We start from the raw sequence: 26,284 nt of genomic DNA on the forward strand, positions 1-26,284 counted from the left end.
AGCAGGGACGTGCAACACAAGGTGAAGACTGCGAGAGTAGAATGGGGCATTGGGGCTGATGTTAAGGTGGTGGATCTGCTGGCCTTACAAAATGAGAATAAGATCGCATGGAGCAATGCTAATCTGCATTTAAAATACATTCAAAATTGTGTTTAGATTACATTGCATTTTTCAAAATGCAGCCTTTTTTGCTCTGTCTAGAGGTTGTTTCTGATTGCTTGAGTGACTAGCTGAGACCAAGCACAATTTAAATCCATTCAAATTAGGAATGTGTTTACTTGTTTTTCCATTTCTACTTTATAAAACATGCATTTGGCTTCCTTATTCAAACAATAGCCATGAATGCTAACCCTAAAAGTTTCATCCTGTCTGCTTTCCCATTGGAGAGAATTACCCTGTCCTGTAATTGATGGCAGTGGTTAGTGAATAACCGCTTCCTAACTGCAGCTGTTTGGGAGCTGTTATCCCTGCCATGGCATATATTTCATCTTCCCTGCCCTGCACTCCTGCTGCTACTACCAATCATGATGCTCTCTCGCGCTGCTGAAGCTCACTCGCCCTGATGTCGGTATGACAGCAGAGCTTGTGATCTGATCACTGTGAGCCAATCTCACAGTGCTCTGCGGTCATAGCGATGGCAGAGCAAGTGAGCTTCAGCATCGGGAGAGTGGGTGGGATTGACTGCAGAGGCAAATCCATTCAGTGTGACATCGTTGGGACCTGTGTTTTTACCAGCAGTCTCTGGTCCATAATGGGCCAGAGACCGCTGGTATCAAACTGGTTAAGTTGGACAGTGGAAAGTTTACAAACAACAAATAAAGGTCATAAACCTTCCCCATTGAATCAAACACAAGAAAAACATATTTTGGCTGGTTGTCCATGTTTTAATCAAATTAGCCAAGCTAGTCACATATTGTTGGTACAAAACATCATGTTCCCCTTTACAAGTGCGGCAAAATGATTGTGCATTACGTTCTCTCTTATCTCAGAGCTTAGCCTGATTGAAAACAAGCTCCACTGTGTAGTTAATTGATATTATCTCAACAGGCGTCCCACGGGTACGCTGCCTGCAGTCCTTGGTACACAATCTCTGGGCTAAAAAACATCAAATAGGAAGCAGGATGCATTTAGAAATGTCACGTGAAAAATGATTTATAATAACTTTCAGCATGCACTCTCTGAAAAGACATCCAAGTAAGATTACATTTACACCATCTACATTGATCAGAGCCATATCTGCAACCACCAGCTGACATTTATGATATGGTTTAAATGTTATATCGTAACAAGCTGTAGGTTTTCTGGGTTTTAATTTAATAGGTCGGCAAATTATGTCTATCTGTAAATGACAAGGTATAATTAGAACAGCTCAGTGCTTCCTTATTCAACAAAATTCTTTAAGCCGAATATTTTGTTCTAATTATCCTCTGGAATATATATGTGAACATGACGAGTGCTGAAGAAACAGCATCGAACACATGTAATAACGATATTCTTACACCCCAGGTATTAAGTATTTCATCAGAATCATGTACGCACTGCCTGACGACCCGTGACATCTGAACATGTGGTTATTAGTAGCTACATTTTTTACTGCTCACATCAAGCATCAGAAGCTTGTCACCATGCTATCAGCTTCAGATTATTGAGAATCATCATCTCCTATAAAAATGGATAAAAAAAGTGTTTCTTTAATTCCAAGAGCCTGATAAAACACTGCTAGAGGTCCTTAATGTGCAAGCAAGCTCAGGTTATACCACTGATGCTGGCAATCATAGAGGTTACTCAGCTGATGCTAGCAATCATAGGATTATTGAAAGAGAGTGCAGTTTCTGCTGGGCTTCTTTGATAGGTTGCTAGCATTGAACTATGCAAAAGCCAAAGAGTAGTATATTTTATTTTCACCCAGGGGTGCTTCATTTGTCTGCCAGGAATTGGCTAAATAATAGCTGCATCTGTGGTTATTAAAGGGGCACTATGGCAAAATTAGGCTATTAGGGTAACCTGGTAGCATGTACCTAATATTAGGAGCTTCATTTACTAAGCCTTTTTTTTAAATGTGGGCTTACAGAGATACTACACGCTGTTTTCTCAAGCTAGGAGACACCCCCCCCCATGCTTTTACAACTGATTTATATTCCCTTTTCTCCGTGCTCAAGCTGTACGGGATATGTAGGCTGCTCAGGGTCAGGGAGTGCTGGGGAAGATCATAGTCCTGGATGCAGAAGGAGCCAAGTCATTAATCTTATTTATCTACAATCTTCCACGGCACTCGCTGACCCCCCTGCATTCCAATGTCTTCAGCTGGGAGACATGAGAGCAGCAATCAGCTATTACAATGCACTGTAGTCTGAGTCAGCAGAGGGGGGCAACAGGCAGGATCACTACATTTGCTGTCTTAAACCTCTCAAGCAGACATTTAAAAATACTTAGTATTTGATGCTCCTAATATTAGGTACACACTACCAGGGTTATCTCACTAGCCTAATTTTCGCCATAGTGTTTATTGACTTGGGGAGTGAAGATGACAGAAAGTGAGTATCCGTTAGTGTTAACAGTAAGGCATAATTTAGAAGGGTTAGAGTAAGTGGGATAGTCCTATTGGTTAAGGCCTGCGCCCACTAACACAGTTGTGTCCGCTTCTGGCTGTCTCTCATGGAGAGGCGTCCCTGGCTATCTGGCTTGTTTGAAGTGTTACTGTTACTGGCCTGAGGAAGTGGGAGGGATCCACGAAGCGCATTTTCTGTGCAAATAAAAATCTTTTTTTGTTTAAACCTTGTTAGTGTCATTGGAAAGATAAGCCACCTCATATTTTCTTATTTTATTGTGTTTAAAAAAAATGTATTCATCCTGGGCGCCTCATCACCCTTCCTGTGCTAAGTTTTACCTCCCACTTGTTGTCTCGAGGGGGCGGTTTGTATGTTTTAATCTGCAGTGGCATTGCCTTCTGCAGATCTAATCTACAATTTTTAAAGAGTGCAACCAAATTCCATTCGGCCAATACTGGATTGCCCGAGTGGAGACAGGCTGATTCTGTCCACCTGCTTCAACCTACCTTTGTGAGTATATTTCCTGTTGTTGACTCATTCATTTCAGAAAATAGTGACATATTGTGCTATTGGGCTCCTGTTTTCTCTGTGTTTCTTTCCTAAGGTGATCCTTCACCTCACCCCCACTTGTCAATCTAAACATGTACCTCTAGCTATACCTGTAACTAAAATCAGACAGATCAGTTTTTCATATTTAGAAATGAGATGCAAGCTGCAGAGCCAATGCCAAGATGTTATGTCGCCACACAATCCCCAGTTCTCCTTTACACAGTTTGAGTTGGAGAATGAGACCTTTAAAGAAGTGTAACCCCAACTTAATACAACCTTTCGGTTGAACTAGTCTGCATAGATGAACAGCTATGCTGAATGTCTCATACTGTATAAGGAGGACAGTATGAAAAGAGTTGGAGTGTTCCTCAGTCCAGCTCCCACCTGGCACATTCCAGAACACCCTAATACCTTACACACACCCATGACCTGCTGCATTTCCCCATTTCACTACCTCAAAACGGAGCTGGATCATCCACACGGCAAACCTAGGCAGTTGCCTAGGGCCTAGAGACAGTCTAATGGCCCCCACCAAATCTTCCAAAAAAAGCCTGATGATCATCTGCGGTGGGCAAAAACTGCTATCTTGCCTAGGGCCCCATTTCTACTTAATCCTTTTCTACCTCAAAGACATCACCCTCCTTCCATTCTAGATCTGCATATCACCCCCCACTATAGATTACACTGTAATGATCGCTGCTGCAGCAGCTATTGCTGGAAGTAGTGCTGCAGCTCAGGCAGTTCTGATCTATTTCCATGCAAGTTGCATAGCTTTGTCTGTCTTTCCCTGCTGTCAGCTTGTGACTGATTATCATTCACCTGTGTGGGAATCTGCATGTCTGCTCCCATTGGATGACCTCAGTATAAAGATCTGCTTCCTGCAGGGTTTCCTTGGGTTTTCATAGCTTCAGCCTAAGCCTGTCTTGCTGTCGCTTTAGCCCCCGATCGTGTTTCTTGTTATAAAGATACTTTGCTGGTCTTTGCATCATATATTGGTTCATTGCCAATATATATGCATACCAGCACGTTTATTATTTTCCTTGTATTTGTGTTACGTTAATACATCAGTGTCGCTGATGTATACGTACACAAACTGTTTATATCCTGTGTGCAGTTAGTCAGCTTTCCAGCACGTTTTGGTAGGTTGCGCGTACCGTGACCACCCGTGCTGAGGTAGTTACCCTGCTCCTGGTTCTGTTTGTGGATTGCGTTCATCTCTGCGAAGAGATAACGAATCCTTCTGAATCCTGTTCTGTTACCGTTTGTGGATTGCGTTCATCTCTGCGAAGAGATAACGAATCCTTCTGAATCCTGTTCTGTTACCGTTTGTGGATTGCGTTCATCTCTGCGAAGAGATAGCGAATCCTTCTGAGTCCTGTTCCCTGTGTTACTCCATTCCTAGTCAGCGTTCCTGCTTATGTCATATATCGGTTCATTGCCGATATATACATATGTTAGTCAGACGTTACAAATAGTTTCATTGATAGCTGTAATTGTAATACGCTAGGAAAACATACTTATTGTATATTTATCTGTGTTACGTTCATCTATCTTAATCCTGCTATTTTCTGACTATCCTGTCCTGTCTTTGTGAGGCACGCCATCGCCGCATCACATTGGCTGCCTCATTCCAGTCTGTCTGGTTTTGGACGCTTGCTGTCGCTAAGTAGCCGCTTGCTAGCAAGCGTTCATTCTGTCTACCTGTCCTGATCTCCTCAGTTCTGGTTTGTGCGCTCAGCGCTACTTTGCGCTGAGACGTTATAACGAAAGCATTGTTTGTGGCTGTCAGATCTGCACCGGCTCTGTGCGCCACAATCTCCTATTGGAGTCAGTCCTCCCCTCCACTATACTAGGGATAGCCTGTTTCCTGGTGCTAGTGTGTGTACCTCCTCTACGCCAGCTCATGCGTTGCATGCTGACTGTGGAGAATACACCACCAAGCGTTACATTATGAAAACCCCATTACCAATCCCCATTGTGGGGGGGATTCCCAGAAAGTATGACACTGTTAATTATGGTTCCTGTTCCTTTAAGAAATTTGAAGAACTTAGCTCTGAAACAGAAAATGAGTTTTTCTCTGAATGTGCCAGGTTCCTGACCAATCCTGATCTCCAAGCGACTCCTGTTTCAACCTGGGCACTCCAACTAAGTTATATTTTGTTTAAAGGGGAATTATTCCAGTGGGCATTTGATGTTCTCAATCATTCCGATTTGAAAGAGAGACCGCTGGAATTTCTAGCGTTTGTGATCCATAACTGGTTGCGCATAGATCCATTGCCTTTTCCTCTTAATGAACTCCTGGCAGCAGGCCAATCAGCTGCTCCTTCAATTGCTTGCAAGAATGAGCAGCAAGCAGAAAGTGTTGCTGATAATTTTCCTGCAGCTTTGAATAAATCACCAAAAACCGCAAGGTCAAAGGCAAAACGCAAACGTTCTAAGAAACGTGTCCAATCTGCAGAATCGTTATCCTTAGCGACTGAGACCTATAATGAGATTCTGCCATTAACAGATAATGAAATGCAATTGTCTTTCAGGGGAGTTAAATGGACTTATGAAACTACTAATGAACTTTCCTCCCTGGCTAGGGAAAATAAAGATTTTTGTTTAAAAGAATTATCTGAGTATGATTATGATGAGATATTACAGAGTATTGAACAAATCAACTTATTTGTGAACCAAGGGAAGTTTGCATACACTACAGTTCAACACTTGCTACAGGTATTGGAGCTTCTTAAGAATAAGGAATCTGCCAATCACCTGCTAATTAACCCTATACATGTGCCTGCCACAATCATATCTGCAAACCATGATCTGCCTGTTAAGTATGCATGGGATCCTCCATTCGAGAGGGGAGAGATGGAAGCCCTGGTCTGTGAATGGAAGAATGATTCAAGTTCATTTTGTCAATTTTACAGTGCAAAAAGTGAAATGGTATTGAACGCATGCATTAAGTCAGCCTATAACCTAATAGAGGCTGGTGTGTGTAGGTATGACTGTGTGGCTCCCTTGATTGATGTGTGGGAACTGATTTTGGATGATTTTTATGTGACTCCGAATTCGCAAATTTGGCGTTCTGACCCGCCTGCTTCAGCACCTTTGGCTGATTCAGCAGGTGATTCGGAGCTCTTTTTGTGTGAAATTGAAGTTCCTGCAATTCCACCCTGTACCATGGATAACTCAGTGTTACTTCCCAGTAAAACAGAAGCCACTGATACATTCTTAACCTTGCCCTGCGCAAATTTCTCAGCAGAGAATCCAGAGGTCCTGCTGACTTCCGAGTCCAGCCTAGCCAGTACTCATGACTCTTTGTTTAGTGAAACAGACACCAGAAAAATCTTGCCTGTCTCTGCAAACACTTCTGCAGAAATTACCTGTGTTAATAAAGTTCAACTCCTGTCTGATCCAGCAGATGCCAATAGATGCACTACATCAGTTTCCGAGTCCCAGCAATCCTGTCTAGTAAACTCAGAACCCCAGCATCTGAATTTTCCAATTTTACAAATGAATGGTGATTCAGATGCGCAAACATTGTGTCTTGATCTTCCTGTTTCTACACCTCGCTCTAGTTTCGTGAATAGCTCAGAGCATCTGCTATGTGAACCTGAAATCGCAGAATTATTACCTTGTTCAGAAAATTTTCCAATAAATTTGCCCTGTACCATGAATTGTGCAGTAGATCTCTCCAATGAAACTCAGGTCACAGAATCATTATGCTGTCCAGCAGGTGCTTCCATGGTTTTGCCCTGCAATATGGACTGTTCAGTGATCCTGTCCAGTGAAGCTGTGGTCGCAGAGTCTTATGCTTCACCCAGTACTTTGGATACTTTAAACCCTCTAGCAGAGGAGGCTGAAGCACTGCTTACCTCAGTTGGTGTTGCAGTAATATTCACTTGTCTAGCAGCTGTTTTGGAATTACAGTCTGCTCTAATAAAACTTGATGAATTTCTGCCCAGCAAAGCAGAAGCCATTGAAATATTGTCCTCGTCAGCAAGTGTGTCAGATACCTTGCCCTGTACACAGTCTGATTTAACCAATGTTGAGTCCCTCTCCAGTGTTGTAACAGCCGAGGAACTCCAGCCCTGTCCTCTGAATGTTTCAGAAGTCTTGCCCTGTAACATGGATAATTCTGATTCTCTGGTCAAAATAATGGAAATCTCAGAATTTCAGTCCGGTCTGATGTGTGTTCCTGAAACCCAGCCCTGTATCCTGAAAGATTCTGGTTCTCTGGCCGCTGTGGCAGAGGTTCCAGAGTCCCCTTCCTGTCCAGGGAATTCCTCAGTTTTGCCTAGTCCAGTGGGGGCTGCTGCAATGCTGACTTGTTCTGCAGCGCCTCATGAGGTCCAGTCCAGAGGTAGTTGTGGAGTCCCTATCTGGTTCAGTGCATACATCAGAAGATTTGTCCTGTCTTGTTAGTGCCCCTGAATCTGATTTGTTACTGACTTTGCTGGAATCAGCGACATCTAAGTCTGATCCTGCATTCTCGTGTAAAAATCCAGTAGTTGCGAAGTCTAGTCATGATGATTTTTTTTTGGCCAGTCCTGGTTTTGGTCCTGTCTTGGCTGACCCTGAGGCTCACAGTTCCTTGACATGCCCAGAGGTTTCTCTTGTGCCAGTGTGCCCAGATGTTCTTTGTGTGCCAGAATGCCCAAGTGTGTTTAAGGTGTTAGCGTGCTCTGATGCTTCCTTAGTGGGAACATGTTCTGATGTTGCCAGTCTGCCTGCATGCCCAGAGATGGTTCTGGTCCCTGAAAGCCCTGATATTGATGTTTGTCCTTGTGGCCCTGACTCGGGAATTGCCCTAGGTTCCATAGGGGTTCTTGATAGTTCTCCATGTGAGCCTAAAGGGCATTCTGACCTATGGGGATCTCTTTGGAGCTTCAAGGTGTTCTGGGAGGTCTCTGAGAAAACTTGTCCTGGTGCCTTGGACTGGTTCAACAGTGGGTTTTGTGTTGGTAAAGACAGTACCGGTGGGCATTGCAAAGGCTTTGGCGTTTCTGAACGGTTCCTGGAAGGCGGTGGGTATCGCTCAGGGAGTTTCGGAGGGCTTTCTTCTGGAAATCATGGTTCTGATGGGTGTCACACTGGGGCTTGTAGTACTGATGGGCATGGTTCTGTAGGTTCTGGTTCTGATGGGTCCAGTCTTGTGGGGACTGATTCTGGAATTCGGTCTTGCCGGGCTGTCCCGGTCATCATGAATTATCAGTCAGACTGTTTTGTTGGAAATTTCAGTTTTGAAAAGCGTCTGGAATCCACTTTTAAAGGCGGGGGTACTGTAATGATCGCTGCTGCAGCAGCTATTGCTGGAAGTAGTGCTGCAGCTCAGGCAGTTCTGATCTATTTCCATGCAAGTTGCATAGCTTTGTCTGTCTTTCCCTGCTGTCAGCTTGTGACTGATTATCATTCACCTGTGTGGGAATCTGCATGTCTGCTCCCATTGGATGACCTCAGTATAAAGATCTGCTTCCTGCAGGGTTTCCTTGGGTTTTCATAGCTTCAGCCTAAGCCTGTCTTGCTGTCGCTTTAGCCCCCGATCGTGTTTCTTGTTATAAAGATACTTTGCTGGTCTTTGCATCATATATTGGTTCATTGCCAATATATATGCATACCAGCACGTTTATTATTTTCCTTGTATTTGTGTTACGTTAATACATCAGTGTCGCTGATGTATACGTACACAAACTGTTTATATCCTGTGTGCAGTTAGTCAGCTTTCCAGCACGTTTTGGTAGGTTGCGCGTACCGTGACCACCCGTGCTGAGGTAGTTACCCTGCTCCTGGTTCTGTTTGTGGATTGCGTTCATCTCTGCGAAGAGATAACGAATCCTTCTGAATCCTGTTCTGTTACCGTTTGTGGATTGCGTTCATCTCTGCGAAGAGATAACGAATCCTTCTGAATCCTGTTCTGTTACCGTTTGTGGATTGCGTTCATCTCTGCGAAGAGATAGCGAATCCTTCTGAGTCCTGTTCCCTGTGTTACTCCATTCCTAGTCAGCGTTCCTGCTTATGTCATATATCGGTTCATTGCCGATATATACATATGTTAGTCAGACGTTACAAATAGTTTCATTGATAGCTGTAATTGTAATACGCTAGGAAAACATACTTATTGTATATTTATCTGTGTTACGTTCATCTATCTTAATCCTGCTATTTTCTGACTATCCTGTCCTGTCTTTGTGAGGCACGCCATCGCCGCATCACATTGGCTGCCTCATTCCAGTCTGTCTGGTTTTGGACGCTTGCTGTCGCTAAGTAGCCGCTTGCTAGCAAGCGTTCATTCTGTCTACCTGTCCTGATCTCCTCAGTTCTGGTTTGTGCGCTCAGCGCTACTTTGCGCTGAGACGTTATAACGAAAGCATTGTTTGTGGCTGTCAGATCTGCACCGGCTCTGTGCGCCACAATCTCCTATTGGAGTCAGTCCTCCCCTCCACTATACTAGGGATAGCCTGTTTCCTGGTGCTAGTGTGTGTACCTCCTCCACGCCAGCTCATGCGTTGCATGCTGACTGTGGAGAATACACCACCAAGCGTTACATACACTCAACTAATACACAATTGGATTTCTGTCTTAGTCTTGCTCTCAGTATCAGCCTCTCTACAGTAGAAATGTATAACTTGTAGATAGTTGATTTATTTAAAGTAGCCCCATATGTATGATCCGGATACCCCCTTTCCCCCAAATGTTATCTTTTTTGTCACATCAAAAGAGCAGGCTAATAATGAGTTACTACAAGGCAATTTGTATGAGTGAAGCTACCGTAGGATATGATAGGGAATGAAATAAGAGATTTTTAGAATTGGAGGTATATGAAGGTACATACACTTTATTCTAAAAATCCCTGCATTTTTCCTGGCTAATGTGACAGCTCCTAAAAAAAGCATATATCCAGTTCTTCTGAAATCTAGTTTGGCAGGCAATGCATGCTCTTTGCCCGAAGTATAATGTGCTCGTATGCTTTACCAGCCATTATCCTAAAATAAAACTGCCTCATGAATTCTGCATATATTTCTTTTACTTCTTCCTCTAATAACCTATCTAGATTACAGATCTATAAGTAATTGGAGAATGCAATAAGAACAGTGGCATTGAGATTTACTTCTGACTGAACACTGTACTATATCCTCAAGATTAGGCCCACATCCAGACTGCTGCTAACAAATAATTAGAAAGAGTCCAGTGTAGATATTTTCAGCGCAGCACAATGTTTTATCTTCTACTTAATTCTTCCCTACCCACATGTAATGCACTCATTTTGAATCAAGATAATTACTGTATTAGTCTGTATTAGTCTTCCAAGAATTGGTTTTCCTAGCACTATCAGCAGCATCATCATGCCCGTCAGGAGTAGTGTAGCTTTCGCCTATTCATTTGAAGCTCTCCAGATAATGTTACAAATAGAAGATCTCATATTTCCATGATAGCCTCTATTCAGTTCTGTTTTATTTGACTTTGTTGTTAAAATACATTTAACCACTTCCCAACTGAGGGGTTTTACCCCTTGACCGCCAGAGCAATTTTCACCTTTCAGCGCTCCTTCCATTCATTCGTCTATAATTTTATCATTACTTATCGCAATGAAATGAACTATATCTTGTTTTTTTCGCCACCAATTAGGCTTTCTTTAGGTGGGACATTATGCCAAGAATAATTTTATTCTAAATGTGTTTTAATGGGAAAATAGGAAAAAATGTGGGAAAAAAATTTATTATTTTTCAGTTTTCGCCCTTTATAGTTTTTAAATAATGCATGCTACTGTAATTAAAACCCATTAAATGTATATGCCTATTTATCCCGGTTATAAAACCGTTTAAATTATGTCCCTATCACAATGTTTGCCGCCAATATTTTAGTTGGAAATAAAGGTGCATTTTTTTCAGTTTTGCGTCCATCCCTAATTATAAGCCCATAGTTTATAAAGTAACAGTGTTATACCCTCTTGACATAAATATTTAAAAAGTTCAGTCCCTAAGGTAACTATTTATGTTTTTTTTTTTATTGTAAATTTTTTATTTTTTTTTTAATTACAAAAAAAAAAAAATTGGGGAGTGTGGGAGGTAAGGAGTTATTTTTTTGTGTAAAACAAGTTTATTTGTGTGTAGAAAATGGTTAGGGTGTAGTTTTACTATTTGGCCACAAGATGGCAACATTACCAATTTATTTCATGCTACCTGCAAGCGTCCTTCCGGACTCTCGCAGGAAGTAGAAAGAGGCTGGGACTTTGTTATTTTTTCACAATGATCGCGCTGCTCAGCCGAGCGGCAGCAGGTCATTGCGGGGCTTAGATCAACGAACGGGAATGGATTTTCCCGTTCGTTGATCTCTGGGCGAGCGGGCGGCGGCGTGTTTACTAGCGGCGGGCGGCGTGTTTACGAGCAGGAACGCGGACAGCGGCGGGAGTGTGCAAAGTACGGATTTCTCCGTCCCTGGGGGTGAAAGGATGGAAAAAGGGGCGGAGAAATCCGTACGCGCGGGGGTAAAGTGGTTAATGGTGGCATTATGGAAACAAAGCTTCAAGAAAGCGTATAGTGTCCAAAATGTATATAAACATAATGTAAACTGAACACTCTTTAAAATGTAGCTGAAGTGATTCATGCCATGATGATATAAACACAGATACATATAGTACTTGTGCTAGTAAGAAATTGTCTAAAGTCCCTTGCTGGTTTACTGCATTGCAAGTGTTAAAAACCTAGTGCTGTTAACTATGCAAATGATGTTGTTGAAAAGCTCTTCAAATTAAGCCCTTATCCTGAAAAGTAAATACAGTAGAAGCCAACACACCAAATGACGCAGATTTTATATCACACTGTCATGGCTGCCGTTTACAATTCAGTCTCAAAAATTCAGCCATTAAACTGAAAATAAAAATATAAGTTGCTGTTCTAAGAGACTAATGTTCTATGTACCATTAGTAAAACACATACAAATACCATATATCACCGTGGATAATCCAACCCCCTAAATTTTGCCTTCAAAAAGTGGGCAAAATGTGTGACTCACCAATAAGCCAACCCCATAATATCTCCCCGCAGCCCAAGCTGCATATACTTGCATTGGAAACGTGTATGTGCTGCATTAGAAATTTTATTATAGTTAACCCTCCCAGCTCAGGCAGGAGTCCTCACATCTCCCTGCAGCTTTGAACTCTTTGTGAGAGCTTTTGGGCCCACTGTCATGTGACCACAGTGAAACTCAGAGGTCTCACTGGCAGCTCAAAGCTGAGGACTGCTGCTGGGAGAGGGAATTATAGTTACAGCCAGAGCCGGGACAAGGTCCTCCAGCACCCAAGGCTGAGACACCAAAGTGCGCCCCTCCACCCCTTCCACCCCAGCCATCACACACTGATTGCTATTACACTAAGAGGCACCACAGGGCCCACAACCTCCCCAACACCTTAATCTCTAGTTATCTGGTTTCAGTCACTGCCATGTATCCCCTTTTCTTATTTCTTTCTGCTTCAAACACAATTAGGAATGGCAGCTGAATGAATTCTGCGCCCCCTCCTACACTGCGCCCTGAGGCTGGAGCCTCTCCAGCCTATGCCTCGGCCCGGCCCTGGTTACAGCAACGCTTCCAATGTGTGTATGGGGGCCCTGCACAACCCGAATGCAAAACATCTTTCTCTTAAGAAAGCCAATAAGTCTCCCCCCCACCCCCATATTCTTGATCCACTTTTTTGGTGTTCAAATGTCCGCTTATCCCCAGTGATTTACAGTATTATCCCATACGTTTATGTTCAATTCCGGTTTGCTTTTAGAACTTAAAGGGTAGATAGCTGCCTCATTTTGTAATATCTGCTATAATTTCTCCCTTACCAGGGTAGTGCATCTACCAAAATATGAGTATTGTGAATTCTTATAGCAACAGCATCTTCTGTGGCATTGTTGTGATGATATGATTTTTAAATCCCTCCTATTATCCAAATGCCAACTCATAAAGCATGCAAATGCTTTCAACTGATGCAGAACTTGCACAATGAAAAGTGTTTATTTCACACATAGTTGCTAATAAATTCACTGCACTGTGTTCTGTGGCTGTTTAGCCATATCAAAGTGATTTTATTTACAGTGAGCATAGATTGGGTCACTGCATACTTGTGTGATAGTAAGTAGTGTTAAAATCTGGGCTTCTTGATTCAGAAACCCAGATTATGCCATACACCATACCTAGGGTAGAAAGTCATGGGGTTGCAGTCCATATCGTGCTTCATGCGACTCCGATGCTTTCTCCTTCTGGCTTGACGTGGACCTCAACCTCGTAACCCACTCCACTAGCTTTGGTGTTGCACTACAGTGTACAGCATAAACCAGGTTTCTGATGAGGTGGCAGTGCCATACAATATGAAGCCTTGTCTCCAGTTGCTGGGATTTAATCCTTTTTATGGATTGCTTTATCAATTGAAACCTGATTGGTTTTCCATGGCTTCTGCTTTACTTTTGCTGCAGTGTTCTTTAACCTGTTTTCATAAATCAGAAAGATTTTTAATTAGAAGTCTCAAAATATAGTTCCTGTGCTTGTCAATGTTTTCACTGTCCTTTGATCTAAGATGAAGCCATAAGAACACTGCCCATGCACCCGAGTAGGGATATACAGTACGATGCTAACAATTTTAAGGGGATACAGATTTTATGCTAATTGTATGCAGCTTGATCAATGCATTTCTATAGAACAGAAAAAATGGGTGCAGAAGCCCTTGCGGAAAAAAGGGTGCTGCCAAAAGTGCCAATGATAAAAGTCGCAATTTGTGGCAAAGAAGGGAAATTTGGGTGCAAAGAAGTACCTGATAAAATAGTGGGACACTGAGACTTGCCCCCATGTGCTAAGTAATGCTGCAATTTATATACCAGCAAGCCTCGGTGCCCGTGATATTATCGGATGCTTCCATGTGCCCAAATCATGGCTTTGCGGTGGGGGAGATGGGTAGGTTAAGGTTAGGAGAGGGAAGTTACGTGTCAGTGTCACCTAGGGGGGGGGGGGGGGGGTGTTAAGGGTTAGGCATAGGTAGAGGGAGCGTTAAGGGTTAGGCATCGGTAGAGGAAGGCCTTAGGGTTAGGCATTGGTAGAAGGAGATCTTAGGGTTAAGCATTGGTAGAGGGAGGTCTTAAGGTTAGGCATTGGTAGAAGCAGGTCTTAGGGTTAAGCATCAGTAGGGGGAGGTCTTAGGGTTAGGCATCGTCAAAGGGTGCTCTTAGGGTTAGGTATCGGTAGAAGGAGGGCTCTGTGTGAGAGTAGGGTTAGGTTGAGACTGAAGTCTCGTACCCACAAGGCGATATTTGTGCTGATGTTTCCAAACGTCAGGGAATATCGTTTAACATAATCATGTTAAATGATTTTGCTCCGCGTGGTGATTGCGCGCCGTTATGCGATGGACACGGTGGATCTGATCTTGAAGATCTCCAACAACTCTGCGCAAAGATCGCTTACTCCCCATTCACTTGCCGTCATGAAGTTGTGTGATGTTATGAACAAGAAGAGGCGTCACTTGACGACCATTGTCAAGGGGGCATCGCTGGACCCGTCAGGCGGTGAGTACGTATTGGAATTAAGCCATATTAGAATTAAGCAGTAGAATATCTGTAAAATAGTCTAGTAGTGGCCATCCCACATGCCCTTTTTTCCAGGCAGTGGTGCTCGGATACCTCTTTTAGATATCCGGGTTGTTCCAATTCCAGATAGCAAAAAATCTGGATAAATCCAGATATCTGGATTTGAACCGGTCAGAATCGCAGTCTATCCAGATATCTGAACACATTATCTGAGAAATCCAGAATCTGAACTGAAATCCGGAACTGGCCTTTAAATTGCTTCCAAAACGTCTTTTATAGTAAATGATGCATGACGCATCATGTTTTTTTTTTTTTTTTTTAAGAAAAACAGCAATTGTTTATGTGGGGAGGTATAATAAAAAAAATAAAGAAAGAAAGAAAAAAGTTAGTAGTACAGTCATCTAATCCCTAATAACCTACAAGCTATACTGTAGCTAAGGCTGGCAGCAGGCCTAGCCTCTGCACACAGCAGGCCCTAACCTAGCCTAGCAGCTGCAGCACTGAGTCTGACTTTCACACTGACTACAATCAAAATACAAGCTACCGTGTTTCCCCTAAAGTAAGACATCCCCTGAGAATAAAACCTAGCAGGAATTTCAAGAATGCTTGAAATGTAAGACATTCCCCCGAATTTAAGCCCTAGCAGCAGCCCACATGACACCAGCAAGTCACGCTGAATACAAAGCCTGGATACAGGAGAGCAGCAGTATAATGTGAGTTCTACTCAGTCCTGTATATGTTTCAGGCAACGTGTGTTTCTGTTGGAGCCAGCCCTTCTGATCTGTTGTGATGATGAGCATCACCAGCACTTCACCTCTTCCCAGGACACATACACAGCTCATCTGCCTGCAAGAAATAAACTGTTATGGCCTATACTCACGGGCAACTTTTTGGCATGTCGCTAGCACACGGGAGCGTGTGCGCGACATGCCGGCGACAACTCGTCGCCAGGTCCTTCTGCATACACACGGCGGAGGGACCTGGCAACTGATGCGGCGGAAGCTGTCGCTGTTGTCCCTCCCCCCGCCGGAAGCGCCGTCTATTTGCAATTATGTTGCTGTCGCTAGTCCGCGTACTCACGCGGACTAGCGACAGTTGCGGCGGCGACTGTCGCCAGGCGATTGACCGCGCCAATCGCCTGGTGACATCAGCGACGGGCGACAGTTCGGGGTGCACGCCCGTGCAACGCCGCATACTCACGGGCGACCTGTCACCGCAACACGCGAGCTCCGCATGGTGCGGCGACAATTGTAGCCCATGAGTATGGGCCATTACCCACATGATCAGCAGAATCAATGTCTTGTAATTGAGAGCCAATATCTGCAAACCACAAGCTCTGTGTATGTTGCACATGGCATACAGTATGTACATTTTGTATAGGAAAAATACCAGTGTGTTTACCCAAAAATAAGACATCCTCTGAAAATAAGCCCTAGCACATCTTTTAGACCAAAAATTAATATAAGACAGTGTCTTATTTTCGGGGAAACACGATAGCTAACTAAAAAACAATAAAATAGTGGTGTAGTACAGGTGTTTAGGAGCAAAAACGATAGGTTTAACACAGTAATACAGCACTTGCTCAGCCAACAGCACTGGAGATGTCTCTCAGTGAGCAGTCACAAGCAAGCACGAGATTCTCATCATGGGGCCGCCTTATATACAGGAGGGGCTGGCCAGGGTTCCCCTCTGTGGTTGGTTGCTAGGGCTTCGACTGGGAGCCCTCTGATTGGCTCTATGATGTCATGGACGTCATCTCCGTGGTTACGCTATCTGGATCGGGTACTCAAACTAGGTATCTGGACGGATTTCGGATACCTAATACATATCCGGATTCGCTCGGATAGTGCATTTCGGATTTATCCAGCTACCTGGAATCCGTATCTGAGTTCGGATAGCAGAAAAACGTTGGGATATCTGGATAGTTCGGGTATCTGGAATCTGGATGAGCATCCTTGTTTTCCAGGTGCCTATTTTACATGAACATCCATTTCCAGGCTGCATACATTTGTATCACCTCAGTAATATTAGCAGCTCATTTACCATCCCTTGTGGCAGACCTAAAGCTGGCCACTAACTGTCCAATTTCTAGCGAAAAATCGTTCGAGCGATCAGAAATTCTGATCGGATTGGTTGTAAATAATCTCCATTGATGGACACAATCGATTATGAACGAGTGAAAAAAATGTCGCCCGAATGAATTTTCGTCGAACGAAAATTTGGATTTTCTTGGTGGTCGTGATAGATAGGAAGAAATGATTGGTTAGTTGATGGTGTAGTGAACGTTTTTTCGTCCGATCAGAATTTCTGATCGCTCTAACGATTTTTCGCTAGAAATTGGACTGTTAGTGGCCAGCTTAAGAGTTCCCAATGTAGTGAGGCAGCAACAGCATCAGTGGCTCAGCTGCAGGAGATGTGTTGATGATGTGATCACATTACACGTGCAGTTATGACATTCATGATGCATAAGCCAGTTCCATTAAGATGCAGTTAATCTATGCAGACATGTTAACATTTTCCAGACACTTTATCTACTATTCATGAATCTATGACAACATGCACAGATTAAACTTTTTTTTTTCTAAGAACAGCTAAGCTGATGAATGACCTCTTGCTTATTTTCCTTTACTTTTTTTCGGTTGTAATTCTTTGTAGTGTCAAACTTGAACAAGCTCACTTATTTACCTTACTGAAGTGCTTTGCGTCAGTGTTAAAGACAAATAATTTAATTTATCTAAGTTATATTTCTTAGTGTTCATCATTGAAAGAGACAGGAAGGTAATATGTGGTAAATGACGTGATTACGGATAAAGAATGATGTTTCTCAGCCCTACATTTAACAAGTCTTAGATCTGGAGCAACAGCTCTTAATGTGTGATTCATAATCACTGTCTGCCCTTCTCACTGTCTGTGTTATATTTTGTAGCGCAGATGAAAGATTTGATGCTTCATTTCATACTAATGTGCTGGTGAATTCTTCTGGACATTGTCAATATTTGCCACCAGGTAAGAAAACTATATTTACTGTAATTTCTACATCATGGTTTGTTGTTCTTAAAGTGGCAGTGCCCTTATAATCAAATCTAGGGGTGGTCGGAAGGAAATCCCAATTTATGATCCCTTGGAAATTCTGATTTCTGCCAATGCTGATTACCAATTTTGCGAATTTCTGTTTTCTGATTTCCAAAGGAGTCTTTTTTTCTTTCTTTTTTGCATATCCTGATTGGCTCGGAAATATTAGACCAATCGGAGAATGCAGAATTTTACTGTGGTAATCAGAATACCATAGAAATTGTAGGCCAGTCTCGAGCCTTGGGAATACTCATTAGTATCCGAGTCTTGGGATTCACCTAAAATGATCATGGTAATGTGATTTTCACTGTCAAATTCTGAATTCTCTAATTGGTCCAATGCTTCCGAGTTCTCTGGATGGACTAAAATTACCGAGTTACAGTAATGCGGAATTTCCACAGAAATCTGATTTCCCATTGGAAATGCAAAAATTTCAGTTACGCAGGATCGGAATGAACATCTCTAATCAAGTCTCCTGTTATCTCCTGTTTTGTTACCATATTGGAAATAACCCAGCAGCCCATTTTCCATACAGTGTTTGCAGATGTTATTATCACTTGAACACAGAGATAATTACAAATAAACGCTTCCTATGGCCTTTTGATTCTGCTTCTGCTCTGAGGTCTAGCTATTTTTTTACTTGGAGGAGAAAGACCCGTCAAAGGGGCCCTTTTACAATTGTCAAAAAAAAAATGTCCAAAAATAGGGAGCAGCAAGCCTGGCTGATAATATAGAGGTTGTGCTTCCAGTATATGGTAGTGCTGTGCGGAGTTCAGATGAACAACGGTGATTCCTTAATAGTTTGAGTGGGAATAAGGACTCCACAAACCTATGGATTTAAAGAAAACCTGAACTGAAAATTAAAAGACAAAATAAACATACACAAGTCATACTTACCTCCTGTGTAGTCTACTCCTCAATCTATTTTCCTCTCCTGCGTCCTGTTTGTCCACTGTGATCAATGGAATTCTCCGTCCTCAATTTTGAAAATGGCTATTACCCCATAACAGCTTCCTTTTCAGTAGACTGTTAAACTGTAACATCGCCCACTTGAGCCATAGGGAAACATAGACACATCAGTTCTCCTCTCAGCTGTAACTGACAGCAACTGATATATAACTGACAGCAACTGATATATTTCACTTCTGACAAAATGTTGTCAGAACTGGAAGGGATCACTGTAAGCAGAAAATGGTGAGCTTCTGAGAGGAACTGATGGCAAGGTAACTATTGTGACGTTTAGAGGGGTCCCAGCCAGCACGCAGTACACAGATGTATAAAATAAAGTCCGTTTATTGTGCAGCAGAAGATAAACAGCTTCAGTTCAGCAGTAAAAAGTGGAAAAATAAACAGTCAGCTTACTTCAGCTTTGTAGTATAAAGTCCAGCATGTTCAAACAAAGTTCATTATTCCATCAGGCCAATGCCATACTAACAACAGACCAGCGTATGGTTTGGCTTCCATCAAGTGATCTCCAATATTCCTTGTCAGGAGATTCTGTAGCAGACATGCTACTGCTCCAACACCTCTCTCTAGACTGCCTGTGAGGCTGCTTTTTATGCATAAATTATAAAATACAATACAATACAATAACATTTGTAAAGCGCTTTTCTCCCATAGGACTCAAAGCGCATAGTTGTGTCTCAGATTAATACAGGGTTGCAGGCTGGGTTGTGTTACAGAGGAGATAGTCAGATGTTCATGAATGCCAGACTAAAGAGTTAGGTTTTCAGTTTAGACTTAAATGCTTCCAGGGATGGAGCTGTCCTGATTGGGTGTGGCAGGGAGTTCCAAAGTGTAGGGGCAGCATGACAAAAGGCTCTGTCTCCAAAGGTTTTGAGGTGGACTCTGGGGGTGACCATGGTGTTGCGTCCTTTTGATCTAAGATTGTGGGGGGTGTGATGCAGTTGCAACAAGTCCTTTAGGTATCCAGGGCCCAGATTGTGCAAGGATTTGAATGTCAGTAAGCCAATCTTAAACAGAATTCTCCATTTTATCGGTAGCCAGTGGAGTGAGCTCAGGGTTGGTGTTATGTGGCAATGGCGGGGTTGTCTTGTTAACAGCCTTGCGGCGGCATTCTGTACTAATTGCAGGCGGCATAAGTCTTTCTTATGCAGGCCTGTGTAGAGGGCGTTGCAGTAATCTAACCTTGATGTGACGAAGGCATGGACTAGGGTTGGAAGATCCTCTGAAGGAATTAGGTGTTTAACCTTTGCAATATTCCTTAGATGAAAGAAGGAATGTTTCACAACAGCTGAGATTTGATTCCTGAAGCTTAATTTCCTATCAATCAGTACTCCCAGGCTGCGCACACAGTCTGAGTTTTTCAGGTCTGAGCTCCCTATCCTCAGCGGTGTTGGTTGAGACTGAGCTGCTTTGCTGTTGAGCCCTGGCCCTCGATAACAAGTACCTCAGTTTTGTCAGCATTAAGTTTTAGCCAATTCATATTCATCCACTCCTGAAGCTCAGCTAAGCATGAGTTTATTTGTGGAGTAGGGTCTGTGATGCCAGGTTTGAATGACAAATATAGCTGGGTGTCATCAGCATAGCAATGATATGTCAGGCCATGTTTGTGTATGATTTCTCCAAGTGGCAGCATGTATATGGTGAAAAGTAAAGGGGATAATATTGCGCCCTGAGGTACACCGTATTTTAGTGGTACAGGGTTGGAGAGGAAGGGCCCTAAGGCTACCCTTTGTGTTCTGCCAGCCAGGAAGGAGTTGAACCACTGGAGAACAATGCCATCTATGCCACAGTACTCTTGTAGCCTGTTGAGCAAGAATCCATGATCGACTGTGTCAAAAGCCGCTGAGAGGTCAAGCAAAATCAGGATGGAACATTGACACTTGTCTCTTGCAATGAGCAGATCATTGCAAATCTGGGTGAGGGCTGTTTTTTCACAGCTGTGATATTTCCTGAAGCCAGATTGAAGAGGGTCAAGGATGTTGTTTCTGGAGAGCCTGTCTTCAAGTTGGAGGTAGACAGCCTTTTCAATAACTTTTCCCAGAAAGGGGAGGTTAGAGACAGGTCTGTAGCTGTTTAGAGCATCTGGGTCTAAGGATGGTTTCCTGAGTAGTGCTTCTTTCAGAGTAGAGGGAAACCACCCTTCTTGTAAGGAACCGTTGACTATTTTGTGGAATGCCGGTGTAAAAAGTTCAGGGCATTTCAACATGAACTTAGTGGGGCCAGGGTCCAGATCGCAGGTAGTCTGGCGAAGGTTTGAGAGGATGTCCAAGATGTCTTTTCTTAGCATCTGATCAACACCACATTAGTGAGGCTCTCAGCCCCACTGACAACCAGGTGTGTACCTAGGTGGGATGGGAAAGCCCACCCTTCCTTCCCTCCCATCCCAGGAGTCCGGCCCTGAAAAGAAAAAAACACAAGCAGCAACTGCTTGCTGCCACCAAAATCCGGACTCCTTTCCTAGGACCACACAAGGTTTTAAAGGGACCACAGTCCAAATACCGGGGAAATGTACCTTCCATCTAATACCCAGCCCCGATGACCCCTACACTATGTAATGTTCATTTGAAGTTACCTCATGTGTTTATTTTAAATAATTTTACTCAGTACAGGTTCTCTTTAAGGATTTATCACTTTATTTTGTTTTTGAAGCTATGTAAAATAACTAATGTTGGGGTTCGAATTTGGGATCCTGCATTCGGAAGCCTGAATTATGCAGAACACCGCTTTTCAGCACCCAAACTAGTGGACAGGATGGTGGGGTTGTGGTCCATGTCGCGCTTCATGTAACTCTGATGTTTCCTCCCTCCAAGCTGGAAGGAAAAAAACAGAGTCACGTGAAGCACAGTGTGAACCTCAAGTGAGTGACCTTCCCGTGACCCTGTCCACTGTTTCAGGTGCTAAAGTGCAGTGTTCAACATAATTTAGCTTTCCATATGCAGGACTCTGAATTTAAACACTAAAACTAAAAATAACCTCTCCCTAATGGTATAAGCATTTTTTCCCCATAGGTGGCGGTCTTGCCATGCCTTTCGGTTGCATTTGGCTGCTTTACAGCCACTCCAGAGACACAGAATACAAATCAAAATTTTCTCTACTGACTTCAACTCAATTCAAAAATTATGTCCTACACAATTTTTAACAAATTGAACTGAGTCAAACGAAAGTAAATTTAATCAACATTCTTCATTGCTTTTCACTTGTGACGGTGAAATGCAATGAATTCTTCTGAAAATACTTTTCATTAACATTTTTCAGTTTTGCAGAAACTGTACAATTGTGAAATTTCAATTCTGACAAAACTGCTTTAAAGAGACTCCGTAACAAAAATTTCATCCGGTTTTCTTCCATCCTACAAGTTCCAAAAGCTATTCTAATGTGTTCTGGCTTACTGCAGCACGTTCTACTATCACCATCTCTGTAATAAATCAACTTATCTCTCTCTTGTCAGACTTGTCAGCCTGTGTCTGGAAGGCTGCCAAGTTCTTCAGTGTTGTGGTTCTGTGATGCATCTCCCCCTCCAGGCCCCTCTCTGCACACTGCCTGTGTATTATTTAGATTAGTGCAGCTTCTCTCTGCTCTATTATCTTTTACAAGCTGGATAAATCCTCCTCTGAGCTGGCTGGGCTTTCACATACTGAAGAATTACATACAGGCAGAGCTGTCTGCACTCTGCAGGAAGAAACAGCCTGACACTTCAGTGGAAGATAGCTGCAGAGGGAAAGAAACACACAAATGATTTCTTGAGATTAAAAAGGAAGGCTGTATACAGCCTGCTTGTGTATGGATGTATTTTCTATGTGTACATCAACCTACTTCCTGTTTTGGTGGCCATTTTGTTTGTTTACAAACAAACTTTCTAAAACTGTTTTTAACCACTTTTAATGCGGCGGGGAGCGGCGAAATTGTGACAGAGGGTAATAGGAGATGTCCCCTAACGCACTGGTATGTTAACTTTTGTGCGATTTTATCAATACAGATTCTCTTTAAAGACAATTCCCAGTTAATCACTTTTTTTCTCCATTGCTTCTTTTTCCTTTTACATGGAGCAACAGGTGCCTCCCTCAGCTCTCTGTGAACAGCATGCCTCCATTGTACATATTGCTTGACAGACTGCAGTCCAGCCATTAAGTAGGGCTTATAATAGATCATTTAACCTAAATGGCAATGCAGTTATTTCCTGAACACGTGGCACTTTATGTGAAATCACGTCATTGCAAGCTGCAGATCTCCGCAAGACTGTGCACCTGCAGGATGAGTAGATCCATCTGTGTCACCGCATAATCAGCTCAGAAGCAAATGATTGATTCCCATTTAAACCGTGGCCTAGCTTTCAAAATTTACATCATGCAACATATATGAATAGAGAGGAGGAAAAAAACAGGGAAATCACCTTACTTTGTATACACTGAAATGTACTGTATATACTGTATGATGTGTATTTTTTATTTCAGGGAGGTCTCCAGTGAATGTATTCTGCACTCAGGCTGAGCATTGAGTCTTCTAGCTAGACAAGTTAATCCTCAAATTCCGGATAGACCCAGAAAGCTTTTATCAGCAAAGTCCCTGAAGGAAGTGAGGAAATAAATAAAATGGGTGGTGTTAGCAAGGTTGGCTTCCCTGTGGCCATTTCCTTCTTTTATGGTAGTGCATTTATGTGTATCTTATTATTTAGTGAGTTAGTTTTGGCGAGTGATATTTTTCAGTTCATCGAGCACACACATTACACTCATATAAATATATGTAGTTGCTTCAAGCAAAATTCCAGGCAGCAGTCTGCACGCATGCGGCTAGTTAAATGTCTTTATATTAATACTTTAAACATTAAAATCTATAAATAGGATCACAAGTACCATAGTAACCCTTTTGTAAGTCACATGACCTTTGACTGCTGCTTTCTAAATAGAAAGAAACAGCTCTCTGGGCGGCACTCACTCACTCACAGCTGGGACATTTTAGCACATTGGGCCCGATTCACAAAGCGGTGCTAACAGTTAGCACGCTGGTGAAAAGCCCTTTATCATGCCTAAACTCGGTTTAGGCATGATAAGTTTAGGTGTGATAAGTTTAGGTGTGATAAGTTTAGGCATGATAAGTTTAGGCGTGATAAGTTTAAGCACCAACTGAATTAGCACCGCAGTGCACAGCTGATCAAAAGTTTTGCGCTAGCAAAGTCTGGTGCATTTCGCATAGAGTTTAATGGCGCTGCTTTGCGTGTGGGACTTTGAGCGCGATCTAAACTTATCTAAACTTATCATGCCTCAACTTATCACGCCTAAACTGGCTTTTCACCAGGGTGGTGCAATGGTTATCACGCCTAAAGTCTCGAACTGGGTTAGCACCGCTTTGTGAATCGAGCCCATTGAGTAGATTATTGTTTTCTGCTTGCATTTTTTTGCATGTGTTTTTTGCCCACTGTTTGTGTTTGTATGCAGAAAAATTTGTGCATTTTTTCAAAGCAGCTAATGTAATTGATATAGAAACCGCATGCAATGCGCAGAATTAGTTGCAGTATGTCAGTTTTATCACTACTTATTACAACAAAATGAGCTATATCTTGTTTTTTTTCATCATCAATTAGGCTTTCTTTGGGTGGTACATTTTGCTAAGAATTATTTTATTCTAAATACATTTTAGTGGGAATAATGTATGGCGACAATATTTTTATTTAGAAATAAATGTGTATTTTTTCTGTTTTGCATCCGTCACTAATTACAAGCCCATAATTTGCAAAAAGAACAGTAATATACCCTCATGATATACATATTTATAGAAAGCTTAGTCCCTAAGGTATTTATTTATATATTTTTTCTAAATGTCACTTTAAAAAAAAAATCATAAAAGTGTTGTATTTTGGTAACTATGGGAGGGAGGTAAGGGGTGAATTAATGGGATTTTGCAATGTAATTCCATATTTCTGTGAGAAAGCGTGGTGGAGCCGCCGCCATGAGCCAGCGGCAGGCGGCTCCTTCCGCGCATAGTGAGCCGGCACATGGAGAGGCAGCCGCCTCCTCTCGGTATAAGGCGGCTGTCTCCGTGCAGGGCTCAGCGGAGCGCGGAGAAACCGCCGCGTTGGACACGGCGGTTAGCGTGCATACCCCCGCTGTGGAGACACCGCAGAGCGGGGCTGCTGTGGCTGGGACTCGTATTCCCTCTAGTGTTAGAGTGACGCGCGCGCACTCAGGCAGGGAATTTATGGCAGCCAGAAAGGAGTCAGCTGACCAGGCTGGTCAGCCGACTCTGGCTCCACTTGTCATTGGCCCAGCACTTAGGGAGGTGCTGGGGGGATACCTGTGTATATATACCACAGGTTGTTCACTTGCTTATTGTCTGGCATTGCGATCACATATGTGAGCACCCAGATCTGTAGTCAGATCCGCAAGTGTGCCGGGACCAGCTGGAGCTGTAATCCTACACTTAGCTAGATTCTGTTGATAGCTAAAGTACTAGTTTGATTGTGATTATCTGTTATGATGTTTTTCCTGCCTGACTATCCTCCTGAACTCTGACCTTGTACCTCGATATTTCTGATACTCTGTTGCCGAACCCCGGCTCGTCCTTAGACTCTGTTTCTGCCTCCTGATCTTGTACCTCGATAGTTTTGATACCCTGTTGCCGAACCCTGCCTGTACCTAGACTCCGCCTCTGCCTTCTGAATCTGTACTTTATCTGTCCGTGTGTGTACGACCTGGCTTGTCCGACCTCGAGAACCGACCTTACCCTTGGAGGCGGTTCCTCGTCCTGTCAGTGACATCTCCTCCTGAGTGTCACTTTCAGACAATCCTTCCTACTGTCAGTCTGACTCCTCCCGTCTTGGAGAGTTCAGGTCTGCGGAAGGAATCTGTGCAGTACTCCTTGCTGCATTGAGGCCTAATCCTCTAAGTGTTACTGTTACACCAAACACTACACTCTACTCAGGTGAACAGAGGTTAGCTAGTATATCGGATTATCGGTGATACTGCAGATCACTTATAATCTGGTATACATCTGTATTCCCAGTGATACTGCAGATCACCGGTAATCAGATCCTCTCTGTGCTTCACCGATCGTTACAGAACGCCAGACCAATTAACAGATGGACGCACGCGCTGACCCTCTGACTGTGCTTGCCACTTCGGTGGATACCATCCATCAAGCACTGGGCCAGCACAAAGCTTTAATTGATGCCCTAACAGGCTCTGTGCAAACCCTTCAGACGTCAGTTGATTCGGTGCGATCCCCTCGTAGTGATGACATACGTATGCCCGTACCAGACAAATTTTCCGGCCACAAGTCTGACTTCCGGAATTTTAAGAGTAGAGTGTTGTCATATTTCGAGTTGAGACCCCGATCCTCGGGGACTGAGACCCAACGGGTCGTTTTTATTAAAACCTTGTTAACTGGTGATTCCCAGTCCTGGGCATACAACCTGCCTCCCACAGATACAGCTCTGACCTCGGTAGAGGAATTTTTTAAGGCCATGGCAGTGATATACGACGACCCTGACCTTGCGGCAACCTCTGAGCGGAAGCTCAAACTTTTGCGGCAAGGCAGAGGCTCGGTCGAGGATTACGTGGCAGAATTTCGTAGGTGGTCAGTTACCGCTAGATTTGACACCTATGCCCT

At 43.1% G+C, this 26,284-nt stretch overlaps 1 protein-coding gene across 2 annotated transcripts in view; it reads left to right on the top strand.

Annotated features, from left to right (window-relative positions):
• The window catches only part of CHRNA7 (cholinergic receptor nicotinic alpha 7 subunit), a 272,056-nt gene that overhangs the window by 221,939 nt on the left and 23,833 nt on the right, over positions 1-26,284 (top strand). Inside the window, exon 5 of one of the 2 annotated variants that reach the window (XM_068272530.1) lies at positions 17,571-17,650. In XM_068272530.1, coding sequence (XP_068128631.1) covers positions 17,571-17,650 — 80 coding nt within the window. The remainder of the gene's footprint in view (positions 1-17,570; positions 17,651-26,284) is intronic. The other variant, XM_068272531.1, reaches the window with a different exon arrangement.

Source organism: Hyperolius riggenbachi, chromosome 3 (genome assembly GCF_040937935.1).
Source record: "Hyperolius riggenbachi isolate aHypRig1 chromosome 3, aHypRig1.pri, whole genome shotgun sequence".
In the NCBI taxonomy this organism is placed as follows: domain Eukaryota; kingdom Metazoa; phylum Chordata; class Amphibia; order Anura; family Hyperoliidae; genus Hyperolius; species Hyperolius riggenbachi.